Consider the following 25,275-nt stretch of genomic DNA (forward strand, 5'->3'; position numbering starts at 1 on the left):
CCTAGGAAAATAAGGCATCCTAAACTGCAAGTCTTGATGAAGTAAAGAAATAGTTTAGGCAATTTTAGTATTAATAACTAAAATCTATGGAATGCTTATCCTGTACTAGTCACTTTTCATATATTATTATGTTTAAGCCTCGTAACTCTTTGAGAATACAGGTGCTTTGGGATGAGGGGGGGGTGTTCATGAGCAATCATCTTAAATGAATCAATAGAATAAGTTAGACAAGTGCCTGATATTTAGTAAGCACAGTGTAAATACTAGTTACTGTTGCAGTTATCAACTAAAATAATATGCTCACTTTAAACCCTCCCCCCTTTATGTTTTGTGTCTTATGTATATGCTCATAAGGCTACCTAACTCTGTTTGTTGCTTTGGTATTTTTCTCTCTTAATAGACTGTGATGTTCATGAGGACCAGGGACCTCTTTGTATTCACTGTTGTTATCTCCAGTACTTAGATCAGTTTCTGGCACATAATATGTGCTGAACTATTTCTTAAGTGAGGAAATGAACCCCATTTTGCTCTTGATGAGGCAGAGCTACACATGACTAATAGATAATGAGGCCATTCAGATTGAAGTGATGAAGCAAGGCAGGATGCATATCAAGAAGTTTGAATAAAGCGCATACCTTACCCAAGTGGATCTCTTAACACTTAGGTTCTCTACACAGTTACGCACCCACACTAGGTCACTTGGTGTTTTATCAGTGTATCCAGGAGTTTCCTATTTCTAGTCCTTTACTCATAATGTCTTCACTCCTCAAATGGGCTTCTGCAATTCTACTGCCTCACATATCCTCACCCCTCAGGATCTCCACTTACGCTACTTACTGAAGAAGCCTGAGGTAAGTCTCCCATTCATTAATCCACTCACCCAGTCAAAAAATATTTTATTAAGTGTCCTATCCAGACTTACGGGGTTTTGAAGGCCATTTTAAAAATTGTTTTCAACTTGGATTGTGCTGGGTTGTAAATGGCTTCTTTTTAAAGTACAGTCTTTTCATTATAGAAATGATAGGCTCTCTAGTGTATCAGATTAGAGCTACAGTTCCAGATAAACACAATTTGGGTTTGAATTTCAGCCCTACTTGTTACTTTAGGAAAATTTCTCAACTTTTTTTGTTACCTGATTTCCTGGGAAATAAGAATAATAGCAGTATTTACTAAATAGAGTTGTTGAGAGGAATTAAATTAATCAATACACGTAAGTTCTTATGCCTGGTATATAATAAAAAGATAATGGTAGTGGCTACCTTTATTCAGCACTGTATTATTTTTGTACCCATGGTGCATAGTTCGGCTATTTTATTGTTGTGGTCTTTTACTTGGACTGCAAATGTAGAAGAAAATTAATCATATTAATTGATTCTTGCAAGGTCACTTTTTATTTTGTATGTTTATTCCTTTTATTCCCATAGCTCAGTTCCATTCCTCATCTCTATGCAGCTATTTTAATTTTTTTTATTTATTTTTGAAAATAGGTATCTTATTTTTCCTTTACATAAATGTAAATTGCATGTTTTGTTTTAGATTTCATCTTATATAGTTGTTTTCTGTTCAGCCCTATTTTTATTTTTTTATTTTATTTTTTTAATTTTTTTTAAATACATTTGTCTCCACCTTCCCACCACCACTTCCCCCTGCTCCCCTCCCCCACTTTCCTCCCTCAATCCTTTCCCACTTTGGCTTTGTCTATGGGTCCTTTATATATGGTCCTTGATTTGACCCTTCTCTTTCCTCCCCCCCCACTTCCCTCTTGATTCTGTTGGTTTCTTTTTTCTTTCAATGTTGCTGGTTATATTTTCCTTGCTTGTTTGTTTTGTTGGTTAGGTTCCACATATAGGCGAGATCATATGGCATTTGTCTTTTGCCCCCTGGCTTATTTCACTTAGCATAATGCTCTCTAGTTCCATCCATGCTATTGCGAAGGGTAGTAGCTCTTTCTTTCTGCTGTGTAGTACTCCATTGTGTAAATGTACCATAGTTTTTTGATCCACTCATTTAACGATGGGTACTTAGGTTGCTTCTAGCACTTGGCTATCGTAAATTGTACTGCTATGAACATTGGGCTGCATAGGTTCTTTTGAATTGGTGTTTTGGGATTCTTAGGGTATAATCCCAGTAGGGGAATCGCTGGGTCAAAAGGAAGTTCCATTTTTTAAATTTTGAGAAAATTCCAAACTTTTTCACAGTGGCTGCACCAGTCTGCATTCCCACCAACAGTGCACTAGGGTTCCCTTTTCTCCACAGCCTCGCCAGCACCCGTTGTTTGTTGATCTGTTTATGATGGCCATTCTGACTGGTGAGAAGTGGTATCTCATTGTAGTTTTAATTTGCATTTCTCTGATGGCTAGTGATGCTGAGCATCCTTTCACATGTCTCTGAGCCCTCTGCATCTCTTCCTTGGAGAAGTGTCTGCCCAGGTCCTTTGCCCATTTTTTAATTGGATTGCTTGTCTTCTTGGAGTGGAGTCGTGTGAGTTCTTTATGTATTTTGAAGATCAAACCTCTATCTGATGTATCATTGGCAAATATAATTTCCCATATGGTTGACTCCCTTTTCATTTTGCTGATGTTTTCTTTAGCAGTGCAGAAGCTTCTTATTTTGATGAGATCCCACTTGTTTATTCTTTCCTTTATGTCCCTTGCTTTAGGGGACATATTGGTGAAAATATTGCTGTGTGGGATATCTGAGAATTTCCTGCCAATGTTCTCTAGGACTTTTATGGTGTTGCGACTTATATTTAAGTCTTTTATCCATCTTGAGTTTATTTTTATGTATGGTGTCAGTTGGTGATCCAATTTCAATTTTTTGCATGTAGCTGTCCAGCTCTCCCAACACCATTTGTGGAAGAGGCTATTTTTACTCCAATTTATGCTTCTGCCCCCTTTGTCAAATATTAATTGACCATAGAGACATGAGTTTATTTCTGGGCTTTCTATTCTGTTCCACTGGTCTATGGGTCTGTTCTTGTGCCAGTACCAGGTTGTTTTGATTACAGTGACTTTGTAATATAGTTTGATGTCCGGTATTGTGATCCCTCCTACTTTGTTTTTCTTTCTCAAAATTTCTGCCGCTATTTGGGGTTGTTTATGGTTCCACATAAATTTTTGAAATGTCTGTTCTATATCTGTGAAATATGTTATTGGTATTTAATAGGGATTGCATTGAATCTATAAATTGCTTTGGGTAGTATGGACATTTTGATAATATTAATTCTTCCAATCCATGAGCACGGTATATGCTTCCATATATTTGTGTCTTCCTTAATTTCTTTTTTCAATGTTGTATAGTTTTCTGCATGCAGGTTTTTTACCTCCTTGGCTTAATTTATTTTTTTTCTGATTTCTTCTTCTGTTTCATTGCTGATGTACAAAAATGCCTTTGATTTCTGAATATTGACTTTGTATCCTGCTGTTTTGCCAAATTCACTTATTGGGTTGAGTAGTTTTTTTGGTGGAGTCTACAGGGTTTTCTATTTACATTTTCATGTCATCTGCAAACAATGATAGCTTTACTTCCTCCTTTCCAATTTGGATGCCCTTTTTTTTTTTTCTTGTCTGACTGCTGTGGCTAGGACTTCCAATACTATGTTGAATAGAAGTAATGAAAGCAGACATCCTTATCTTGTTCCCAATCTTAGTGGGAAAGCTTTTAGTTTTTGCCCATTGAGTATGATGTTGGCTGTAGGTTTTTCATATATGGCCTTTATTACGTTGAGGAATGCCCTCTTTATTCCCATTTTGCTGAGTGTTTTTATTATAAATGGGTGCTGTACCTTATCGAATGCTTTTTCTGCATCTATCGAGATGATCATTTGGTTTTCGTCTTTCCTTTTGTTTATGTGATGTATTACATTTATTGATTTGTGTATGTTGAACCATCCCTGCATCCCTGGGATGAATCCCACTTGATCATGGTGGATGATCTTTTGAATGTATTGCTGGATGCAGTTTGCCAATATTTTGTTGAGGATTTTAGCATCTATGTTCATCAGCGATATTGGCCTGTAGTTTTCTTTCTTTGTAGGGTCTTTTTCTGGTTTTGGGATCAGGGTGATGCTGGCCTCATAAAAAGAGTCTGGGAGTCTTCCCTCATCTTGGATTTTTTGGAATAGTCTGAGAAGGACAGGGGTTAGCGCTTCCTTGACTGTTTTGTGACATTCTCCTGTGAAACCATCTGGCCCGACAGCCCTGTTTTTAAATCACTTATATTACTTTGTGTATATCTCCTCTAACTTCCACATAATTCTATCCACCAACTTACCCATCTACTCCCACAGTGATAGGCCCCCAGGTCACCTCTGACTCTTTGCCACCACATGCAGCATTGGCCTTCTGTAGACATTTCTCTTCTGTGTGAACATTTCATTGACATATATAATCAGGAGTAAAATTTCTGGCTCAAATGCTATATATATATATATATATACTTAGTATATATAAGTGTACTTAGTTTAACTAAGTGTACTGTTAAACTGTTTTCCAGAATAGCTGCCTTACTCTACATTCTCATGTGGGTTTTTTTGTTGTTGTTGTTTTGTTTATTGTATGAGTACTAGCATTATTCTGCTTAGTTTGAAACCCCTTGGAGGTAAGATGTTGACTGTGACATATATGAAAGAATATCACATGGTAAGAGATAGTCTTCCTTAATCCATCCAATCCAAGGCACCTTGATTGTAAATGGATCATTGCATGTATCGCTAAGTTTAAAAACTACGACGTTAAGCCACTATGTGTTTTAGACCATAAGATGCATTCCACTTTCAGAGATGTAAAATTTGAGAAAGTGTGAGTTGGAGATCAATGAAAGAACAGTATTTTTAGCCATTTAATTTATTCTCTAAAGCTTACCAGTGCAGTGATCCTTGGGGATACAAAGATGAATATTTCACATTCTAGCATCCCAAAAAACTAAATTTCTCTCCCTAGACTGTAGCGGCAGGAAAGTAACAGGGAAGGTAGGTTCTGCTGAATAAAACCTGTTCTTGCTCTTCACGTTATAAATGACCTGATTTTAAGATACTGGACTTCTTGTTATCAAAAGCACTCTAGTTGTCATGAATGGCCAAATACTTTGAATGTTATAGTTATTTCTGTTGTGGAAAAAGATTGAACCTGCTGTCCAGTGTTTCAGGGATTAAACTCAGCTTTTAAATCAGAAACTTGAAAGATGGTGGCTGCCTTGTAACAGAGATGTGGAAACCGTAGGTTAAACAAGGTAAAGATTTCGTATCTCTGGTATGACAGGAATCTGAAAATAAGCCATTTTGATCCGGTAAGGTTACTCTTTAGTATCATTAGAAACCCAGGCTCCTTTTAACCTTCTTCATACCTGTTGTTATCATGGAGTTTTCACCTCAAAATCACAGATAGCTGGTGTACCTCTTGTATTATTTTTGTTACAGGCAAAAATAAGGAGAATGATAATTGGATAATGGGGTACGTGACAAATGAGTCAGTATCCCTGAAAGAGCTTTCTCAGAAGTTCGATCCTGTGACCACGATTGACTAGAACTATGTAACATAGCCACCCCTCACCAGAAGGGATGGCAAACTGGAAAATTTAAGTTTTTAACTGGAACGTTGTTGTCACTAATAAAAATCAGAGTAATGTTAGAAAGAAGGGAAGACTTGATTTGGGGGAGATATGTAAGTGGTTTCTTTATTCATCAAGGCCTTTTTTAGTTAGGAAATACGTATATGACACTCTTTAACATCTTTCTACACCAGTGTGGCACCAATAGAATGTTTATGTGTATTATAGTTTATTACTAATACTACAGTTTATTATAATACATCACAATGAATGCCTTGATCCTTGCTGATTTGGTTTCTCAGTGACTAAAATCAGGAACAGATAGGTCCAAGGAAATGTAAGAGTACTGATTTCCACTTCACTCAGCCCTTGCTAACCTAGAACTTAGAAGGGTACCTGCTTAGGCCAAACTTCTTGATATCAGAGAATTGTTTGCTTTACACTTAAACCCTTCCGTTGCTGTCTAAATCCCTTTCCTTACACCACTTCTTTAATCCCTTCCTTTTCTCTTTTCTTCCCCATCAGTTTCTAAATGCCAAAAACTCTCTGATTCTTAGAGAGATCTGTGGGTTCCTTAGTGCTTGGGAAATAAAGAGGTGCATCTCCCCAGCTTGATTCTCTTTGACGTAAAGGACTTAATTTAGAAGTCAGTTGAAACTGTAGATGTTGTAACCAGGGAAAAAAGTTTTTTGTCCTTTGAGTAGCAGTTTTCTTGATCTGAAAAATAGTAATTATGAGGAATGTGGTTATATTTATTGATTTAAAGTATTTATTGAGACTTGTTGCTGGGACTGTAGCAATGAATATGACAGTCCTGTATTTATGAAGCTGATATTCAAGTGAAAGACATGATCAAAAAAAATTAAACAGCATCATCAAAGTCATGTCGCATAGCATCACTTAGCAATGGTTACTTTAGATAAGGAGTCAGCAAACTTCTTCTGTAAAGGGCCAGAAAGTAAATACTTTCTGCTTTGCATGTCACATATGGTCTATCACATATCTTTTTTTTTTTTTTTTTAAATAACACTTTACAAGTTTAAAACCCATTCTCAGCTCATGGGCTCTACAGAAATAGGACATGGGCTGCATATGGGCCATCACCATTGTTATTTAACTGTTGCTTTATTTTATCCTATATAGTTAGAGAAGCCATTGGCAGATTTTAGGCAATTGGAGTTATATATCCTGATTTTTGTATTCAAAATAGCACTGAAGTAATGAACTAGGGGCAGATAAAGTAGAAGCAAAAGATAGTTATTAGGCTATTGCTTTATGTAAGACTCCTAAGTTTTTAGTTTTATCACCTAATGCCATTTACTGAGAAATCAAAGGCTGGAAGAAAACTGATCTGGGAGGTAAAATACAAATTCTGTTTTGAGCATGTTAAACTTTAGGTTCCTGTTAGACTCCTAAATGGAGTTGTCAATTTGAAACCAAGCAAAGTGAGTTCAACTCCCTGTGGTGACAAAAAACGAACTTGAGACACAGGTACTGGTGCAAGAGGAAAGAGGCTTATTTAGGTGCCGACCTGGGAGAAGGGCAAACTCCTGTCTCAAAGACCATTCTCCTTCCTGCTCAAGCCCACAGTTCTAATAGGGATAGGGAGAGCAGGGCTTTCTTTTTCTGTCCAATTATCTCACTAGCTTTCAGAGTACACGAGGCCTTACCTATTCATCTCTCTAGCTCTTGGTGTACTCAGTGCAAGAACCTCCCCCTGTGCCATCCTGGCCAATGGGGGAGACTCCCCGGTGTTCCCTGACTATCTACTCTAACAAATTGGAGTTTAGGGAAGAGTCCGTGACTAGATGTGTGAGTGTGTGTGCATGCGTCAGCATATAGATGGACCTAACATCATGGAATTGGATAACATTACCTAGGGAGAGCAGAGGGCTTCCAAAGGAAGTTGAGAGTGTACATTGATTTAGGAGGAAAACAAAGAGTAGTACCATGGAAGCCAAAAGAGGGTGGAGCATCAACTCAGTCAAATCATGCTGTCAAGTGAGATAAGTACACACAAATAGTCATTGGACTGGGCACTATGGAGCTGATTCATAACTTGGACAAGAGTAGTTTTACTGGAATAATAGGGGACGAAAACCATACGCTGTGATGATGAGCACAGAAATGTTACCATAGCAAAGGAAGTGGTGTCATCAAGGGAGGTTGTTTGTTCTTTTTTTAGTGGAAGATAGAACATGTTTGGTTAATAATAGGAATGATTCAGTAGTGAGAAAGAAGTTGATGAAGCAAGGTATTAAGGATTGGCAGTTAAAAACTGATTTATTTTAAAACGTGAACAAGAGCTGTTTGGTTGACAGGGAGAGACTAAAGAATTTTCTAAATTTCCAAAATCCAAATTCATAGAGGCTCGAGAGAAAGTACAGCATATTTGGAGAATAGCAAGCTCTTATTTTGGCTGGAACAGTATTTCCTTTTAAGCTACTAATAAGAGGAATGATTGGCAAGGCCAAAAAAATTATGCCATGAAATTTGGAAATTATTGTGAAGACAGGGTCTTCTGAAGAATTTAAAATGAGCCCCAGCTGGTGTGGCTCAGCTGGTTGGCAGTGTCCCTCAAACTGCAAGGTTGCCAGTTTGATTCCTGGTCAAGGCATATGCCTGGTACAGTTCAGTCCCAGGCCAGGACACATACAATGTTCCTCTCCCTCCCTCCCTTCCCCTCTCTGTAAAATCAAAAATTTAAATATAAATTAAAAAAATGGGGAAATAAACCTTTGATAGCATTTTGAAAATGTATTAAACAAAATAAAGGAAGACAGGTTTGGAGGTTGATAAAACTGGAGTCAGGGAAACCAGTGGGAAAACCATTGTAATCAGCCCAGGTTGACTGGGGACTGACTGAAGACTTGTCAGTGGGTATTAGAGAGGATGGTACAGTTTTGACAGCTACTTATGAAGAAAACATCCAAAAAAAAAAAAAAAAGAAGGTGTTTGATCAGAATAAGGAGAGAAAACTTACCATATCAAACATGGCTTTTTTTTTTTTTTTTTTTGAGAATAAGGAAATGCAAGTAATATAAGACTAGGCAAGATTGATGACTAGTTTCATTTTGGACGTTTAGATTAGTCAATTGAAGATGTGTAGTGGTCAGATATATGGATATAAAATATAAATGAAGTGTCTGGCCTGGAAATAATTACCTGGGTGAGACACCAACATAAAATCCCAGTTGTCAATTGGCTTCTCAGTAAGTGTGGGTTAAGGGGAAAAAATAGTCTAATGACAGCCTGTCCAAAAAAAAAATATATATATATGAGACAGCAGTTTCAACCACTGTTTAAAAATCATTTGTATGAACAGATTGTAGTTTGTGAACACAACCACTGCCAAAAGAAAAAGAAAACCTCTATTCATTTAACCCTTGCTAGGGGGTTTGGTTGGAGCATCGTCCTGTACACCAAAAGGTTATGGGTTCAGTTCCTGGTCAGGGCACGTACCTAAGTTGCAGGTTAAATCCTTAGTTAGGGCACGTAAGGGAGACAACTGATCAATGTTTCTCTCTCCCTCTCCTCTCTAAGATTAATAAACTTACCTATCCTTGAGTAAGGATTCAAAAAAGAAAACCTCTATCCATTTAAAATCCTATTTCTTTTAAGTGGTTTTTAATAATAAATTTTAAAATTAACCAGATAATTTACCTTTTCTTCTTTATTAAGATTGAAGAATTGGAGGAGAAGCTTAATGATGCACTTCATCAGAAGCAGCTACTAACATTGAGATTAGACAGCCAATTGACTTTTCAGCAGAAAGATGCCAGGTAAGTTTTTAAAAAGCATCAATATCTGTTTAGTAGTTAAAAGTAATGGCATTACCTGTTAATGCATGTGTTATAAGCTAAAGTAGAGAAATTTTAGATCAAAAATGGTAACAGTTTTTACATCCAGACCAACAAAAAAGTAGGTTACTTGATACATTCCACAAATACAAAAAGTCAAAATTCAACATTTAGTCAACAAACACTGCCCATGTGAGTGAACCATAAATGACAATAGGAGCTCTCTAAGCTGACCACTACTTAACCTGCTGTCTCGAATGACCTTTTTTCCATTTGCTTTGCAAACCATACTGATTGATTTTCATGGCCCTTTGAACACTGCTGACATGAAGTGCCTTCTGTTTGCCTGCACACGTTCTCCAGCTCAGTTATGTGCTTAATCGAGAATCTCATGTTTACTCACAAATATGCCTATACCACTTTTACTTACTATACTTATATAACTTAATTAAAATTAGGTAAACAAATATCAACACAAAAAAGATGTGTCATTTTTATGAAAACTACCATTAATGAATTCTTGGAAAGATTCAATAAAAAGGAGTGACTTAAAAAATCATCAAATTCAGTGTAAGCAAAATATACTTAGAGATTGGGGGGGCAAAAATTAAATAAATGCATAAAAAATATTCTCACATTTCTTCCCAAGTGTTTTTTAAGGCCCGCCACTCTAAAGTTGAACTTGGAAATTATGAACAGTGATTTACACACACGTGCGCGCACACACACACACAAAACATATGTCCATGTTTTTTATAAAAATCTGGAATCTATGTAAAAAAATTAACAGATGAATGTTTATTTCTCTATTTACTGAGAGATATGTGTGTAAAGTAGGTATCTTTTCACTTTATAACACTTCACTATTTAACTGATATTTAAAACAGTTATCTGACCAAATTAATTAGTCACTACTATTTTAGATTAGTGGCTTTCAAACTTTAGCATGCATCAGAACCTCCTGGAAGTCTTGGTAGAAAAGATAGTTCGGTCCCACCCTCCGGTTCTGATTTGGGTTGGCGTCCTGCAAATTTGCATTTCTACCAAGTTCCCAGGTGATGCTGATGCTAATCCTGGTTCAGGGTAACACTTTGACAATTACTGCATTCGGTAATAGGTCTCCTTTTCTAATTCTTTAAACATTCTTCAGACTGAATGATGCTAAAGTACAATTAGGACGCTATTCAAATAATCCCCTCCCTTCATCACCGATGGGAATAAAATGTATATGGATTCTGAATATATTGAAGGCAAAGCTGATAGGAAGTTCTAATGGATTAGATGTGGGGTTTAAGAGAAAAAGAGGAGCCTAGGATTATGTCAGCATCTTTGACCTGAATAAATGAAAGGATGGAGTTGCTGCCAACCAATAAAAACTGCAGTGGAATAGGTTTGCGAGTGAAGAGCAGGAGTTCATTTTGGACATCTTAAGTTAGAGTTGTCTGATTTGAAATCCATGTGGAGTTGTATGAAGAGTCTGGTCTAGAGATAAAAATGTGGGAGTTATTAGGATACGAACAGTATTTAAGTCATGAGAGTAGATTAATTCCCCATGGAAGCAAACCTATATTCAGAGGAGAGGACCAGGTACTCCAGCAGAGCAAAGGCAGTGGCTGCCATTGGCCTGCACCAGAGCTCTCCCAAGAAGTCCTGGAACCCGTGTACCAGAGCACCACCAAACCACCTCCACAAACAACACACTCAAGGGGCAGAGTCAACAGGCACCAGAGCCCCACCAAAGCAAACTCTGCTCCATGGGGTCAGCCTCTGCACAACAGATTGTCTGCTATAGCCACAACCAGTTTCATTGCCAGTCTGCCTAAGAGTCAGTTCCTCCTGTTGATATGCCAACAGTGGTCAAGGTTCAACTATAGTAGGAGGGCATGTACAACCCGCACAAGGGACCATGTGGAGCACCTGGCTCGGGTGACCAGGGAGACTGTGCCACTTGGTCAAACAGGACACCTACTACATAAAGCAACTCTACCAAGACCAGAAGATATAGCAGTTCTACCTAATAGATTAAAAAATAATAAAAAAATAAAAATAAAAGGGCAGCCAAAATGAGGAGATAAAGAAACATGTCCCAAATGAAAGGACTGGACAAAACTCCAGAAAAAAAAACTAAATAAAATGGACACAAGTAATCTACCAAATGCAGAGTTCAAAATACTGGTTCTAGGGATGCTCAGTGAACTCAGAACTTTAACAAAGAGGTAGGAAAAACAAAAAAGGGAATAGAAAATGTAAAAAGTTACCAGTCAGAAATGAAGAATACAGTAGAGGGAATAAACAGTAGATTAAATGAAGCAAAGTATCAAATCAGCAATTTGGAAGAGAAGGTAGGAAAAAACACCCAATTGGAACAGCAAAAAGAAAAAAAACTGAGGGTAGCTTAAGGGGCCTCTGGGACAACATCAAGCATACCAACATTCACGTCACAGGGCTACCAGAAAGAGAAAAGAAAGCAAAGAATTCAAAACCTATTTGAAGAAATAATGACTGAAAAGTTCCCTAACCTGGCAAAGGAAATAGACATACAAGTCCAGGAAGTGCGGAGTCCCAAACAAAATGAACCCAAAGAGTCCTACACCAAGACACATCATAATTAAAATACCAAAGTTTAAACACCGTAAGCAGGAAGAGGAAAACAGTTATCTACAAAGGCGCTCCCGTAAGACTGTCAGCTGATTGCTCAACAGAAACTTTGCAGGGTAAAGGGATTGGCATGAAATGTTCAAAGTGATGAGAATGACCTACAACCAAGATTACCTAGCAAAACTATCATTTAAAATTTTTTTATTGTTTTTTTTAGAGAGAGAGAAACATCAAGTTACTGCCCCACTTATATATGCATTCATTGGTGGTTTTTTGTGTGTGCCCTCACCAGAGATCAAACCCATAACCTGGGATCATCAGGATGACACTCCAACTGAGCTACCAGGCTAGGGCTATTATTATTATTATTATTATTATTTTAATTGATTTTCCTTTTAAAAGAGAGGAGCATGGAGTTGTTGTTCCACTTATTTATTGGCAAGGCTATCATTTAGAATTTAAAGTAAAGCATAAGGAATATATTCAATAATATTATAATAAGTATGTATGGTGTCAGATGAGTACTAGACTTATCAGGGTGATCACTTTGTAAGTTACACAAATACCTAATCACTATGTTGTACACCTGAAACTAATATAATGCTGTATGTCAACTGCAATTGAAAAAATTTTTAAAAATTTTAAAAATATAGTATAGAAAGTAATAACCAGAAGCCAGGTATTATGTGCAAGCTGTAATCTTATATTTAAAATGGAAACTGGTACAAGATGTTGTTTAGAATTTTTCCAAAATATGAACTTAAAATAATCTGTGATTTTGGTATGAAAAAAAAAAGCTTTGGAGGCAGTGTGTATAGACAACTTTTGAGAAGTTTTGTTTCATGGGAGAGCAAACAAAGGAGGCATTGTAATGGGGTCAAAAGTTGGGGTTTTTACTTGTTCATTTGTTTTAAGATAGGAGAAATAACAGCATGTTTGATGTTGATGGAGTGATTAACAGGGAGGGAAAAAATCAGATGGCCCCCTCCTGCTCAAAATCTTTGGGTTGGCTACTGAAAGTAGCAGTGTCTTCTGTATGTATTCTTTGAGAATGATGACTATGTGCGTATTACTGTTTTCATTACCTCATTGTGGTTCAGTGCTGCCATCCTAGAGATATACCTTTTAGTATCTAGACAGAAAAATGAAAAGTACTTTAATGAGTAGGATCCGGAAGAGATGTATAATACTTAAACTCTAAGCAGAAGAAATGTGTAATTTTACAAGTTTAATTTTTTTCTATGACCATTTACCCCATCATACCCTGTTCCACCTCCACCCACCCCCTTTCATTATAATTTTAATTTTTTTAATTATTCTTTAAGAATTTTAACTTCATATTTAATAATTTATATGACTGCACATTTAGTGATTAGTATAGAGTTGTCATGTCATGTTTAATTGGTTAAGGAAATAAGAGTTTAGCTAGAGACAAATATATAATTCGAGCTTCTCCTTTTCTAATTTTATGGTACTATAAAAAGGTGACTTTGAGAAAGTTGAATCTTGAGAAGTTTTTTCAGCTTGCCGCAATTTCTGTCCACAGAAAATATCAAGAACTAATGAAACAAGAAATGGAAACTATTTTATTGAGACAGAAACAACTGGAAGAGACAAATCGTCAGCTGAGAGAGAAAGCGGGAGATATTCGTCGAAACCTGCGTGACTTTGAGTTGACAGAAGAGCAATATATGAAACTAAAAGGTTTTCCTGAAGATCAGCTTTCTATTCCTGAATATGTATCTGTAAGTGTCTTGTCATTAAAAAAACAAACAAACAAACCAAAAAACAAAATTACAGGTACTTTCAGACTAAAATTTGCCATTTATGTTGTATCTATAATTTCTGAAATACCCAATTATTCTATGGCCCTCATCTGAAGGTGGAGAATGGTGTTCAGACCACCTAATTTTAAAGGGTCTTAACCATTGACCTCCAAAGGCAAGCAAGCAATAAACAGAGATCTGACACTATCAGCTGCATAGTATACGGTAATGAAATAATCTGTCATAAACTGGTGGTCTGTAACATTGTGAGCATGAAAAACTATAGACATTAAACACTGGTTAGTGGTTGCTGGGGGGTTAGGGATAGTAGAGGAGAGCAGGGTTGGTGTGATTATAAAGGTGTCAAGTGAGGGAGATTTTTATAGATCTCGTTCAGGATCTCAAGCACAGCGTTGGTCACACAAATCTACACGAGAGATTGATATATGGCAATAGTTGCAAATGTTTTGGTGTCAGCATCCCTTTATACTCTTAAAAGTTACTGAAGGCCCCAAAGGGCTTATGTATATATGGGCTATATCTATTAATATTTACCATATTAGAAATTAAAATGGAGTAAAACACAAGACTACATAAGCACATGTTCCATTAGACTTAAGGGCGTTGATATCTTCACGTGTCATGTGGCCACTAACAGACACCCTTGAACAGGCTTAAGAGAATGAGAACAAAACAGGCAAAAATCTTGCTATTACTAGGAAAATAGTTTTGATCTTATGAATTCCCTGGAAGGGTCTCAGAGTGCGGGGTGGGGATCCAGGGCCCCCACACTACACATTGAGAACTGCTGGTTTATGATAGATAGACATCATTTCATCGGAAGAGGCTTGAATTTTTTCATTTATAAAAGGGTTAATTATAATAATAGCACCTTTCTATTGATGTAATCGTGAAGAGTAACAGTCATAATGAATGTAACATGCTTAGCTTAGTCCCTAAAACACAGTAAACGATAAAATATTACCTATCATTTTGTTGGAGTGTTGATTGCTCCTCTTGGTTCTCATTTGGACAGGCCTTCCAGATTAATGATTTCCTATAAAACGTATTACTTTTTTGTCCAGCTTTTTATTTAAACAGCTTAAATATAATATTTCTGCCCAACATGTACTGTCCAAAAGAAATATCTTAAGTGCTGTCCTTGAAGCTTTATCCATAATAGATATCAAGTATCCCATTAGTGTCCATTATACATATTTTAGCTCTCTGGCTAGTTAGTGTTTGTCATATCTTTTGTTTTCATAGGCAGTGTTATTGTTACTATTTATTGTACTGAGGACTAATCTTAGGACTTGCTTCTTAACAAAGATGGGACTTTTGCAATACAGCAATATATTAAGGTGTTTCAGATAGTCCCTAATTGCCCTCTCTTAATTTACTCATGGCTTCTTTGTTTTATAGGCACTTGTCAGATGGAACATGGTTACTAGGTTAGGGCAGGCAAATTGCCCAAAGGGAACTGTGGGTGGGAAGAGAGAGCTGAACTGACTGGAGGTAGTAATATGAAAGATAATTCCTGACTCATCCTGATCATCCCTTACACTGCAGTGGGAGCAGTAAGTAGGGCTTCACCAAGACCCTAGGATGTGGGCTCATCAGATATTTAGGCATTGGATATAGAGCAATATACAAAGCAGCCAAATATTCCTGCCCTCGTGGAGTTTGCATGTTAATGGAGCAACACAGACAGTAAATTAAAATATGTTGAACGTTTGTCATACATGCTATAGAGAAAAGAGCAAGAGTGAAGATTAGGGGCTGCCGCCGGTGGGCATGCTATTTTAAATCAGGTTGGGGAATCAGGGAGAGGGCGACATTTGATCAGAGACCTGAAGGGAGTGAAAGCATACTTTTCTACCAGAGGAAACAGCAAAAGCAAAAGTCTGGAACACTTGATGTGTTCAGGAAACAACAAGCTTATAGTGTACAGTGAGAAGTAATAGGAGACATGGAGTAAGTAGTAAATGGAGTATTGATGGAAAGAAGAGAGGAAAGAGAGACTGTCGGGATGGAGAGTTAGAGATAATCTGGGCCTTGAGGGAACTGAATTGAACATTAAGATGTAAGTAGCGCTGGTCAGACAATTAACATATCTTGTTTTAGTTTTGTGCAAGTAAAACACAATTTTTTGTACAGGCATATGATCTGAAACTCCTTAATATTTTTCTCTTATGACCTAAATATTTTACTTTTATTACCAACGATTGAGAGTACTATAAATTAGCAAATTTTAATTGTAATTTGGGTTTAAAACCTGCTCATTAATTTAATTTTTTTAAAGATTCGATTCTACGAATTAATGGACCCACTAAAAAAGGAAATCTCTGAACTACAAGTGAAAAAGAATAACCTGTCAGAAGAATTAACTGAAAACAAAAGCCAACTGAAACAATTGACAGAGGTTTGTATGATTTTGATCTCGTGACGACAGGAGGCGCCAAGTTTTTCTGTTAAGGATTTTCTCAAGATTTGTGATAAGAATATAGAAGTCAAATAGAGAAATAGGACTAGAGGATGCTAACTGTTGTGATTCTACATGAATGGTGGGAAGGCGGTTAGACTGGAAATAGTCATCTTAAAGATTGACGAGATAAGTTCATGATATTGACCTGTAATCCATTGTTGAACATTTTGTTGTGAACTCCTTCATTACAGATTAACCTTGTTTGTGATATATGAGGGAAGCTGCTATCTACATATCGGTCACTTTGCCTCTACATCAAAAACAGTTACCTCTCCTACTGCTCGTTCAGAGCATGTGCACCAATCCAAGCACTGGCTGCAGCGATGTGCTTGGCACTGTGCTTGGTGCTGGCAGCAGGGAGCACAAAAGGAGACAGGGGCTGCCCTTCTAGAGTTCAAATTCTAGAGTTCAAATTAGAGTTAGAATCTTAGATGATAGCTTGACACTGTCATTATCTGTGTGACCTTGAACAAGTCATTTCAGTTTCCTGTCCAGTCAAATGGAAAAAAATAATACTGTTTTTCCATTCATTTCATTAAATTGCCAATGTTTCTGTTTCAAAATAAAAACAGATTTTTAGCAAAGTTGCATATCAAATTTGTTTTGTGTCCTATTTCAAGGACGGCTTTTACAAAAGATCTATTGTTCAGAAATAAGTAGTTTAATTTATATTTTGATGCTCTGATTTGCTGCACTATTAGTGCTGGGCAGAATCGACTTTTGTCATCAATCTAGAGCCAATATTACAGGTAAAATAAAGACTTGGCTTCCTTCCTCTCATAGGAGGGATGAAGGCCTCAGGAGCGATGCCAGGGGTAGACGGGCCTGTATGAACACTGTCGTACGCTTCTATGTATTGTTGGACTTTTTCCTTCTGCTAACCTGCCACATTGTACGGTAATCTATTTTGTGCATTTAAAAGATAGCTTTTAATTTTTTTTAAAATTTGCATGTATAGCCAAAAGAATAAAGAACAAGGAAGGCCTCAGTTTGGCTACTAATTTTACAACATTTGTCAAATCATTTAATCTCTGTTGATTTGGTAAAATGTGGAGGATGGTGGTAGTTGGAGTACAGAGTTTATCAGGGACAAGGCAGTTGGGCAAATTTTGAGACAGTTCTGTAATACCTTGTAGTACCTCAGCATCCCTCAAGGACTTCTTATTTTTAGAAGTCAGGAGGAGTTTTCTATCCTTGTTTATCTCAAATCACCTCTTTTATTTATTTTTAGAGAGCGGGGAAGGGAGGGAGAAAGAGAGGAGGGAAACACTGATGTGCTAGAGAAACTGAGCAGTTTCCTGTCATATGCCCCCAGCTGGAGACCTGGCCCGTAACCCAGGCATTTGCCCTGACTGGGAATCGAACTGGCAGCCTTCATGTTTGCAGGATGACACCCAGCCCACTGAGCTGCACCAGTCAGGGCTCACATCACCTCTTTTTTGATTACTTTAGCATTTGGGAATCTAAGAGTGGGTTACTCTTGAACAAAGGATTCCTTGGGCAAAAAAATGCTTACAACTCTAGAATTTTTCTAATCACTACCATGTGATATACAGGGTCCAGCAGAAGTAACACCTGCTTGAATGTGGTTGGCGGGGTAATAATATGGGTCTAATAATTTATAGTTGTAATTTGAACATTTCACCTAAAATGTCATATGGTGTGCTTGAGTGTGATATTGTTGTTACAGAATTACATGCTTATGGTTTTGTAATAAAAGATTTTGTAATAAAAAGGAGCATTATTTGTGCTGGATTCTGTATAGCCTTATAAAAAAAAGTCTTCACTGACTTTAATTTAAAAATAATTAGTATATTTTTTCTCAGTGTTGGACGATTTAACCTGTACTAGGCCCTTGACGGAACACAAGAACCGAACTTTAAGGATGGCTTTAATATAAAGTAATTCTGTTGTGTCTAGATCATATTCTCAGAATTTCTAAGACCTTTTATTAGGTAGGTAAGATATTGCTTATTTTTCTGAACTGTGATTCAGTTCTCTGTTTATATCGCTATTAAATTCAGGAAAAGGTTTAAGACACACGGTTATGTTTTGAACTAAGAGTTGATAAACTTTTAAGTAACAGACCTGCCCAAAAAAGGACGTGTGATGGTTAAATTTGTTGTTAACTGGCTAGGCCATGGTACCCAAATATTTGGTTAAACATTATTTTATGTTTCTGTGAGAGGTAGTTTTAGATGAGATTAACATTTCAATCAGTAGACTCCTAGTAAAGTGATTATCCTCCATGATGTAGGGGGCCTCATCCAACCAGGTGACGGCTTTACTAGAGTAAAGACTGACCTCCCCTGAGCAGGAAGGAATTCTGTCAGCAGACTGCTTTTGGATTCAAGCTGCAGCATTTCCCTCAACGGTCAGACTGCCAGCCTATCCGTCAGATTCTGGGCTCTCCAAGTTTCCATAATCATGTGAACCAATTCTGTAAAATCAATCAATCGATCGATCAGTCTCTCATATATATTGATCGCCTGTTGGTTGTTTCTCTGGGGAACCGTGATGACTATAGGTTCACAAACAAAACTGTTTCTAAGTCCAAGTTATCTGTGCATTAAAAACACTCAGGAACACTATGTGTTAATTATATTTTCTTTCCAATCAACAAAATACTAAAAGTGTTTGCAAAAGTTGAGACGAACTATTGTAAAATGTGGGACACAGTGCCGTTAATGAGCCTTGAGAGTAGAGAGACTTGCATCACCACAGAGGAAGGCACACAGGGTCCGTCTCCTGGCCTACCAACCACACTCACAACAGGTCTTCCTTCTGCTGGACCCCGCAGTGAACAACAAATATTAATGTTTAACATTAACAGAATTTTTGCTTAATTATATATTGGGGGGTAATTTCTGAAATGGTTTGTTAAATTATTTACTGCTCTAATTGGAGAATTCAAAGACATTAATTAGTTCAAGCTTCATTGCTGCAACTTGACAACTGCATGATGATCTTAGATTTAAAAAAAAAAACAAACTTTCCTCTCTGCTCCCCATACCCTGCTGAATCTTACACCTTCTGCATCCATAAAATTGGAATGATAATATTTAACACCTGCCTCATGTGGTCATTATTATCAGAATGAAAATCATTCATTAAATATTTATTGTACATCTATTGGCAAGTATTGTTGTAGGTGCTTGGGATACCTCAGTGAACATAACAATGATCTTTGGCCTCATGCAGTTTATATTTTAAAGGAATGCAGGGAAACAAACCATAAGCACTATAAATAAGGAAATCACATAGTATGATAAAAGAAAAAATAGATTAGGATAATCAGTAGTGCTGCGTGGCGCAGGGGAGAAAGCGTATTCAGAACTGTGTGGAGTCCTTGGCAGGCCTCATTGAGGAGGTTAGTTTGTAAAGATTTGGAGAGGAGGGAAACAACAAAGTTCGTGAGTAAGAACTTCAGGCAAAGGGAGCATCCAATGCAGAAGCAAGAGGGCTCCGTGGTGCCTGTGGAGCACGTAGGAAGCCAGTGTAGCCAGAGTGGCTGAATAGTGGGAGAGAAATTTAAGATCAGAGAGGTCATGGGTCTGTTGCAGTCATTAGAAGGACTTTGATTTAACCCTAAGTGAAAAGGATTACAGGATTTTGGAAAGATGTTATCTGACATAATGTAAAAGGATCGTTCTGGCTGCTACTCAGTAGACCCTCAAAGAATATTAGAAGTGTTTCTTAATTTCCCAAATAATGGTGTTTTGAATAAACTATAGAGCTCTAAGTGTGGAAGCAGAGAGACTGGTTATGAGGCTGTTCTAGTAAAGTCAGTGAACGGTGACCGTGCTTCAGGTCAGGGTGGCGGCAGTGGCAGTGGTGTGAACTGGAAAGGCCCTGGATATGCTTTAAAAGTAGAGCCAATAAGATTTTCTGATGAACTGGATGGAGAGTGTAAAAGAAAGATAGGAGTCGAATTAACTCCAAGGCTTTTGTACTGAGTAACTAGAATTATGGATTTTCAGTCAGCTATGATGAGTAGGTAATGGATGAGATGAACTTAGGGTCAAAAGAGAGTTCGTGTTTTAGACAGGTTGAGTTGTACTCAAGCAGCATACTCTGTCTTTTAGGCAGCTGCTCAGATTTCAGTGTTCTGTTCCGAGGTCTGCCAGAGATTTGGCAGAGATTATCCACAGGACTCAGTTCTCTTTTTTGGCTATCTCTGTAATTCCCTCCTCAGAGCAGTTGAGTATCCTGATTCTTCAAATTAGAAAGAGGAAGGATTTTCTTTTGCATCTTTATCCTTCCAACTTGGCACAGAGTTGGTCTGCCCTCAGGCTAAAAGCCATAAAAAAAAAGAAAAGAAAAAAACCCGGGAACTCACCCCGTGCTGCTCCCTTCTTGCTCACACAGATGGACTCCACTCCAGGATCTGCCTTGTTTTGGTCGCTTTCTTGTGCCTTCGGGTAGTTTTATATTATGTCCAGAATTTATAGTCATATTTAGAGAATGATTGGTCAGATGGGAACTCACACGGCCATTGTGAGAAGTAGAACCACCTTACAATTGTGTTTTAAGTACAAGTGAAGAAAGAGGAAATCAGGTCTATGCATGTAATATATTTGACTTTGAAATTCCTTTATTTTCTCTAAAAAGAATCTTAGCTTCATTGGAGAATATTTTTCTCAGCATGTTTAGCTTTGTACTGGCATGGATGATGACATATTAGGATTAAGAAAAATATTAGAAGCAAAATAAAACACACTACTGCACTTTGGACAAAATGTACAGTTTTGAACTTTGTAACTTTTGTTGTTTGCACTTATCATTGTACCTATTAATAATTATTGAATTCCTGGTAAAGCCATACACTTAAGAGGTGAGGAACAAAAAGCTGGTATTTGAGGAGCTGAGTTTACTATCTAAGGACATAGGAGATTAGGATGTGTCAAATAAACGCCAACAGCCTGGAAAAAAGCAATTGAAGTTCATAAAATTCACAATACAGATAAGGTGAGCATTGACTTACAAGATGATAAACTCAGGATAAATATAAGAAGATACTTCTATTTCATAGAACAAGTAGTAAATTCATAGAAACTTAAACGAGCAAACAAATGTAGATGCCTGAAAAATGACATGATAGTGCCAACTGTCAACCAAAAAAAAAAACGTTTAGGCTGTCATACAGAGTAAGAAGCATTAATTTGAGCAAAAGGATTGTAATCCCAAAGTCACAAGCTCGTGTACCACCTACACTGGGCTCTAGAGAACAAAGAAAGGCAGGGTTTGTAAAGGCAAAAACCACCAAAAAGTAATTCCTTCATACAAATGAAGGACTGCTGGTTAGGTTACTAGGGATTGGTTAATCCCAATATGCAAACGGAGGGAGGTGAAAACTACAAGGAAAGAGGTAGAACCCACTTGTGTCCATGTAGCAGTTGTTCCTGGATGTTTATGGCTCCGTGATGTTCTGAGCCGGCTTGGGCAGCTAAGTAGCAGCTCTGGGAACTGAGGCCTAAGATGTGCACAGGCAGCAGGGCTCCACTTCCTTAATGGCCTCCTGATTCTAGTTTCAGTGACTATCTAAGTCGTGTTTATCCTGTTTTATCTTCTCTATTATCACAATTCCAGAGTGGTTTACTAAGAGAAACTAAGGTCTTTGTTCTCTGGGTCTCTGAGTTTTAAGACTGGGAATTTGGAAAAGAGACTCCACTTTTCTCAGAGATTGTTTTTCCAAAATGACCTTAATTTTACTCTTCTACCACATGGTGGCAGCATGTACCCATCTATATACGTCTTCAGTTTTTGGCTACTTAGAAAATCTCGTCATTTTGACCTTAGAGGCCAAACTATTACATTAAGTTACCTTATATTCATTAAGAAACCTTATTTCATGTCATCTGCCTTAAACCAACCAAATAAATTTTTTTTCCTAATGTAATTCAGTAGATTTACATTAGGAAATCTACTAATGTAAAATCTACTAACTGGGAGAAAGAATGATAAAAACTGAAACCTTTTTGGCATTACATGTAATTTTTCAAAGGTGTCTCAAGTATTAAACATCGATTTTATAATTATACCTAACAACATTCAAGATGTTAAAGCCCAGATACACAGTTAATTATGCTTTTGTTCATATAACCTGCTAGTACATGGCAGATGTAAGGTGAAACTGTTTTAGAAATTTAATAGAATATGATTTTTGACCTTTAAAAAAGAAGTTGATTTTCCTGAAATACCAATTTTAATGGGTTTCTGGGATCCTCTTTCATAATTTTTTTCCACATCTTTAGTTATTTGGAAATAATAGCTAGCTACTAACATTGGAAAATAGGGCTCATCTTTTCAAGTTTAGAGTTTGTAAGTGTCGATGACAGTCTCTAGCATATTTTGAGCTATATTGTGTATGTGAATTTGTGTATGTTAAACATTCGGTGGCATACTTTGAGCTGTATTATGTATATGAGTTTGTGTGTGGTACTTAGTGTTTTCATAAGTGCTATACTCTTAGTTCCTAATTATGAGATCTCTACAGCAAGAATTGTGAACCAGTACATGTAGCTAAACTATGTGCAGCTGTTTTGCTGTTGTAGATTCATTTCATCATGCTTCTTTAATTTCAAAGAAAAAAAATGTTAATACTATGTAGGGAGGGCATTAATGACTCTGCACTTAATAAAGCTATTAAGTTTCATAAGGAAATGGTGAAATATTTTTCTCTTATGAGAACTTTGGTAACTAGGAAGCAAGAAGTGTTTTGTTCAAGATTAACTTCCTTGTTTGGAAACAAAGTTACATTTATTAAGAAAAACTGCAAGATTACCTTCAGTCTCATCTTAACTAGTCATATGTGAGTAATCCAGTTAATTTTATTTGTATGAAAATGAGGTATTTTATTAACGATACAGACTTGTTATTCAGGTTTTTATACTTCAATGAATATTAACTGTTTTCTGAAGTTTCTTTTTTTTTTACCCTGCCAAATCTGTAAGAACCCTGAAGGTTGAATTCTCACGTTCCCAGAATAGCTAACCAAACCATTTGTTCTCTTTTACTAAACTGCTAACTAGTGTAAACTTTGATCCATTGACCTTAAGGTATATGTCGCTATATCCCATTTCCAATTGCTTTAGTGGCTGTATCTCCCCACAGGCAGGAGGGCACTTCATTTTTTAAAGATTTATTTTGATACATAGGTTACCACTCTCTTCTCAGTTTATGTGGTGTGAGAGACAAAAGATATGAGTGTCATATCTAAAGTTAGTGCCTTTGGGTTTACACAGCTGCTGACTATATAAAAGGAGCCTTTTTAATTACATCTGTGAATAATTTTTTACATCATAGAAAACATTTAAATTTTATGTTATTTTGTCAAATGACTTTTAAATATATATTTAAGAATCATTGTAGTAATTATTTTAAAGGGAGTCCAAAATTAACTATGATTTATGCATGTGCCATATTTGAACCCATACAATTTACAACTAAAATTCTTTTAACACTGGGTTTGAGCAGAAAATAATACTATTAACTTCTGATTGTTTTATAGTTTCCGCAGAACAGATTCCTCAGAAAATTGGAACTTGAAATTTAAAAAAAGAACAAATTATGTATGAACTGAGGAACCTATATTCTAGCTCTAGCTCTGGAATTCTGGACAAATCATTTAACCCCTCTAGGCCTTAATGTTCTTATCTTGAAAATAAGATGGCAGTAGATGATCTCTAGGGTATCTTTTATCTCTGAAATTCTGGAAATCTAAAATGCTTAGATAGTGATGTTTAGAAATAGGAGGCTTGGGAGTGAAAGGCATCTCATTATAAATGCGAAAGGTCTGATAGCTGATAACTTCACTAGAAGACTATACAAGGTCTGTCCAGAAAAGGTCCAGCCATTGTTAATATAACAAGAACAGTTAGAGTGACATCAGTGTAACCTGGCGGCCAAGGAGAGTGGACCGAATGCCCATGTGTGAACAATGATGACTTCACTGTACTAGTCAGTGGGGATAGTGGACGCTGTTGAGTGAGCATGTGTGCTGTGTGGCCATTGTGAATAGAGCAACAAATCTGCATCAAATTTTGTGTTACGCTTGAACATTTCTCCCTGGAAACTATTTGGATGATTCAGAAGGCTGAGGCTGTAGGCAACTGGTGATTGGCAGCTTCATCATGACAACACACCTGCTCATGTATCACGTCTCATGCAGAGTTTTTTGGTGAAACATGAAATCACCCAGGTGACTCAGCCTCCCTTCAGCCGAGATTTGGTGTCCTGCGACTTCTGGCTTTTCCCAAAATAAAATCACCTTTGAAAGGGAAGAGACTTGAGAGCATTGACGAGATTCAGGAAAGTATGACAGGGCAGCTGATGGGAGAACAGTGTGAGGTCCCACAGCCCCTAATTTGAAGGGAACGTAGGTATCATTGTCGTATATACAATGTCTCTTGTATCGTCCTCAATAAATGTTTCTATTTTTCATATTACAGAGCTGGATACCTTCTGGTCAAACCTCATATAATATAAAATTTCAGCTTTTTTGTGTCAGCCAAGCAGTCAAACAGAAATATAGAGAGTAAAAAAAGTGAGGATCTCTTCACTGCTCCCTCCCGGCTCCCTTTCTTCCTTGGTGTATGACTCTCACGTGTCCCCCTCTCCGTGCCAGATACGAGCCTCCCTGCAGACCTTCTCCCATTTCACATTTTCCTAGTTGAGGCCTCTTGTTTTACTGTTTAAAAATGTTTCTGTTGCATACAGAAGAAATCTTAACTGAATTTTCACAAAGTGAATATGCCTGGTTACACCACCCAGATCAAGAAATGGAGGTTCTTTTAATTGCAGTTGGAAAAGTGATAATTTATTAAATACTAAGTTTTAAAGTCACTTTTTCTACATCTTGAGCAAGTTATTTTCAATGCACATAGCCCATTGATATTTTAACATTTGTTCATTCTGCAAACATTTCCAGTCCAACTACTATGTAAGGGTTACTGGATATACAGAGATAAGGCAGTTCTTCAAGAAACTCCAGGGCTTATGTGCAAGACAAGAAAACATGCAATTACAATTCAGATAGCCTTCTGTTATATCTTTTTGTGAATAATTTAGGACTAGGAAA

At 37.0% G+C, this 25,275-nt stretch overlaps 1 protein-coding gene across 1 annotated transcript in view; it reads left to right on the top strand.

Annotated features, from left to right (window-relative positions):
- The window catches only part of PIBF1 (progesterone immunomodulatory binding factor 1), a 177,386-nt gene that overhangs the window by 2,429 nt on the left and 149,682 nt on the right, over positions 1-25,275 (top strand). Inside the window, exons 3-5 of the mRNA XM_054586420.1 lie at positions 9,229-9,329; positions 13,492-13,690; positions 16,014-16,133. Coding sequence (XP_054442395.1) covers positions 9,229-9,329; positions 13,492-13,690; positions 16,014-16,133 — 420 coding nt within the window. The remainder of the gene's footprint in view (positions 1-9,228; positions 9,330-13,491; positions 13,691-16,013; positions 16,134-25,275) is intronic.

The sequence above is a fragment of the Pteronotus mesoamericanus genome, unplaced genomic scaffold (genome assembly GCF_021234165.1).
Source record: "Pteronotus mesoamericanus isolate MK-2021 breed Mesoamerican mustached bat unplaced genomic scaffold, CSHL_Meso_final contig_94, whole genome shotgun sequence".
NCBI lineage: Eukaryota > Metazoa > Chordata > Mammalia > Chiroptera > Mormoopidae > Pteronotus > Pteronotus mesoamericanus.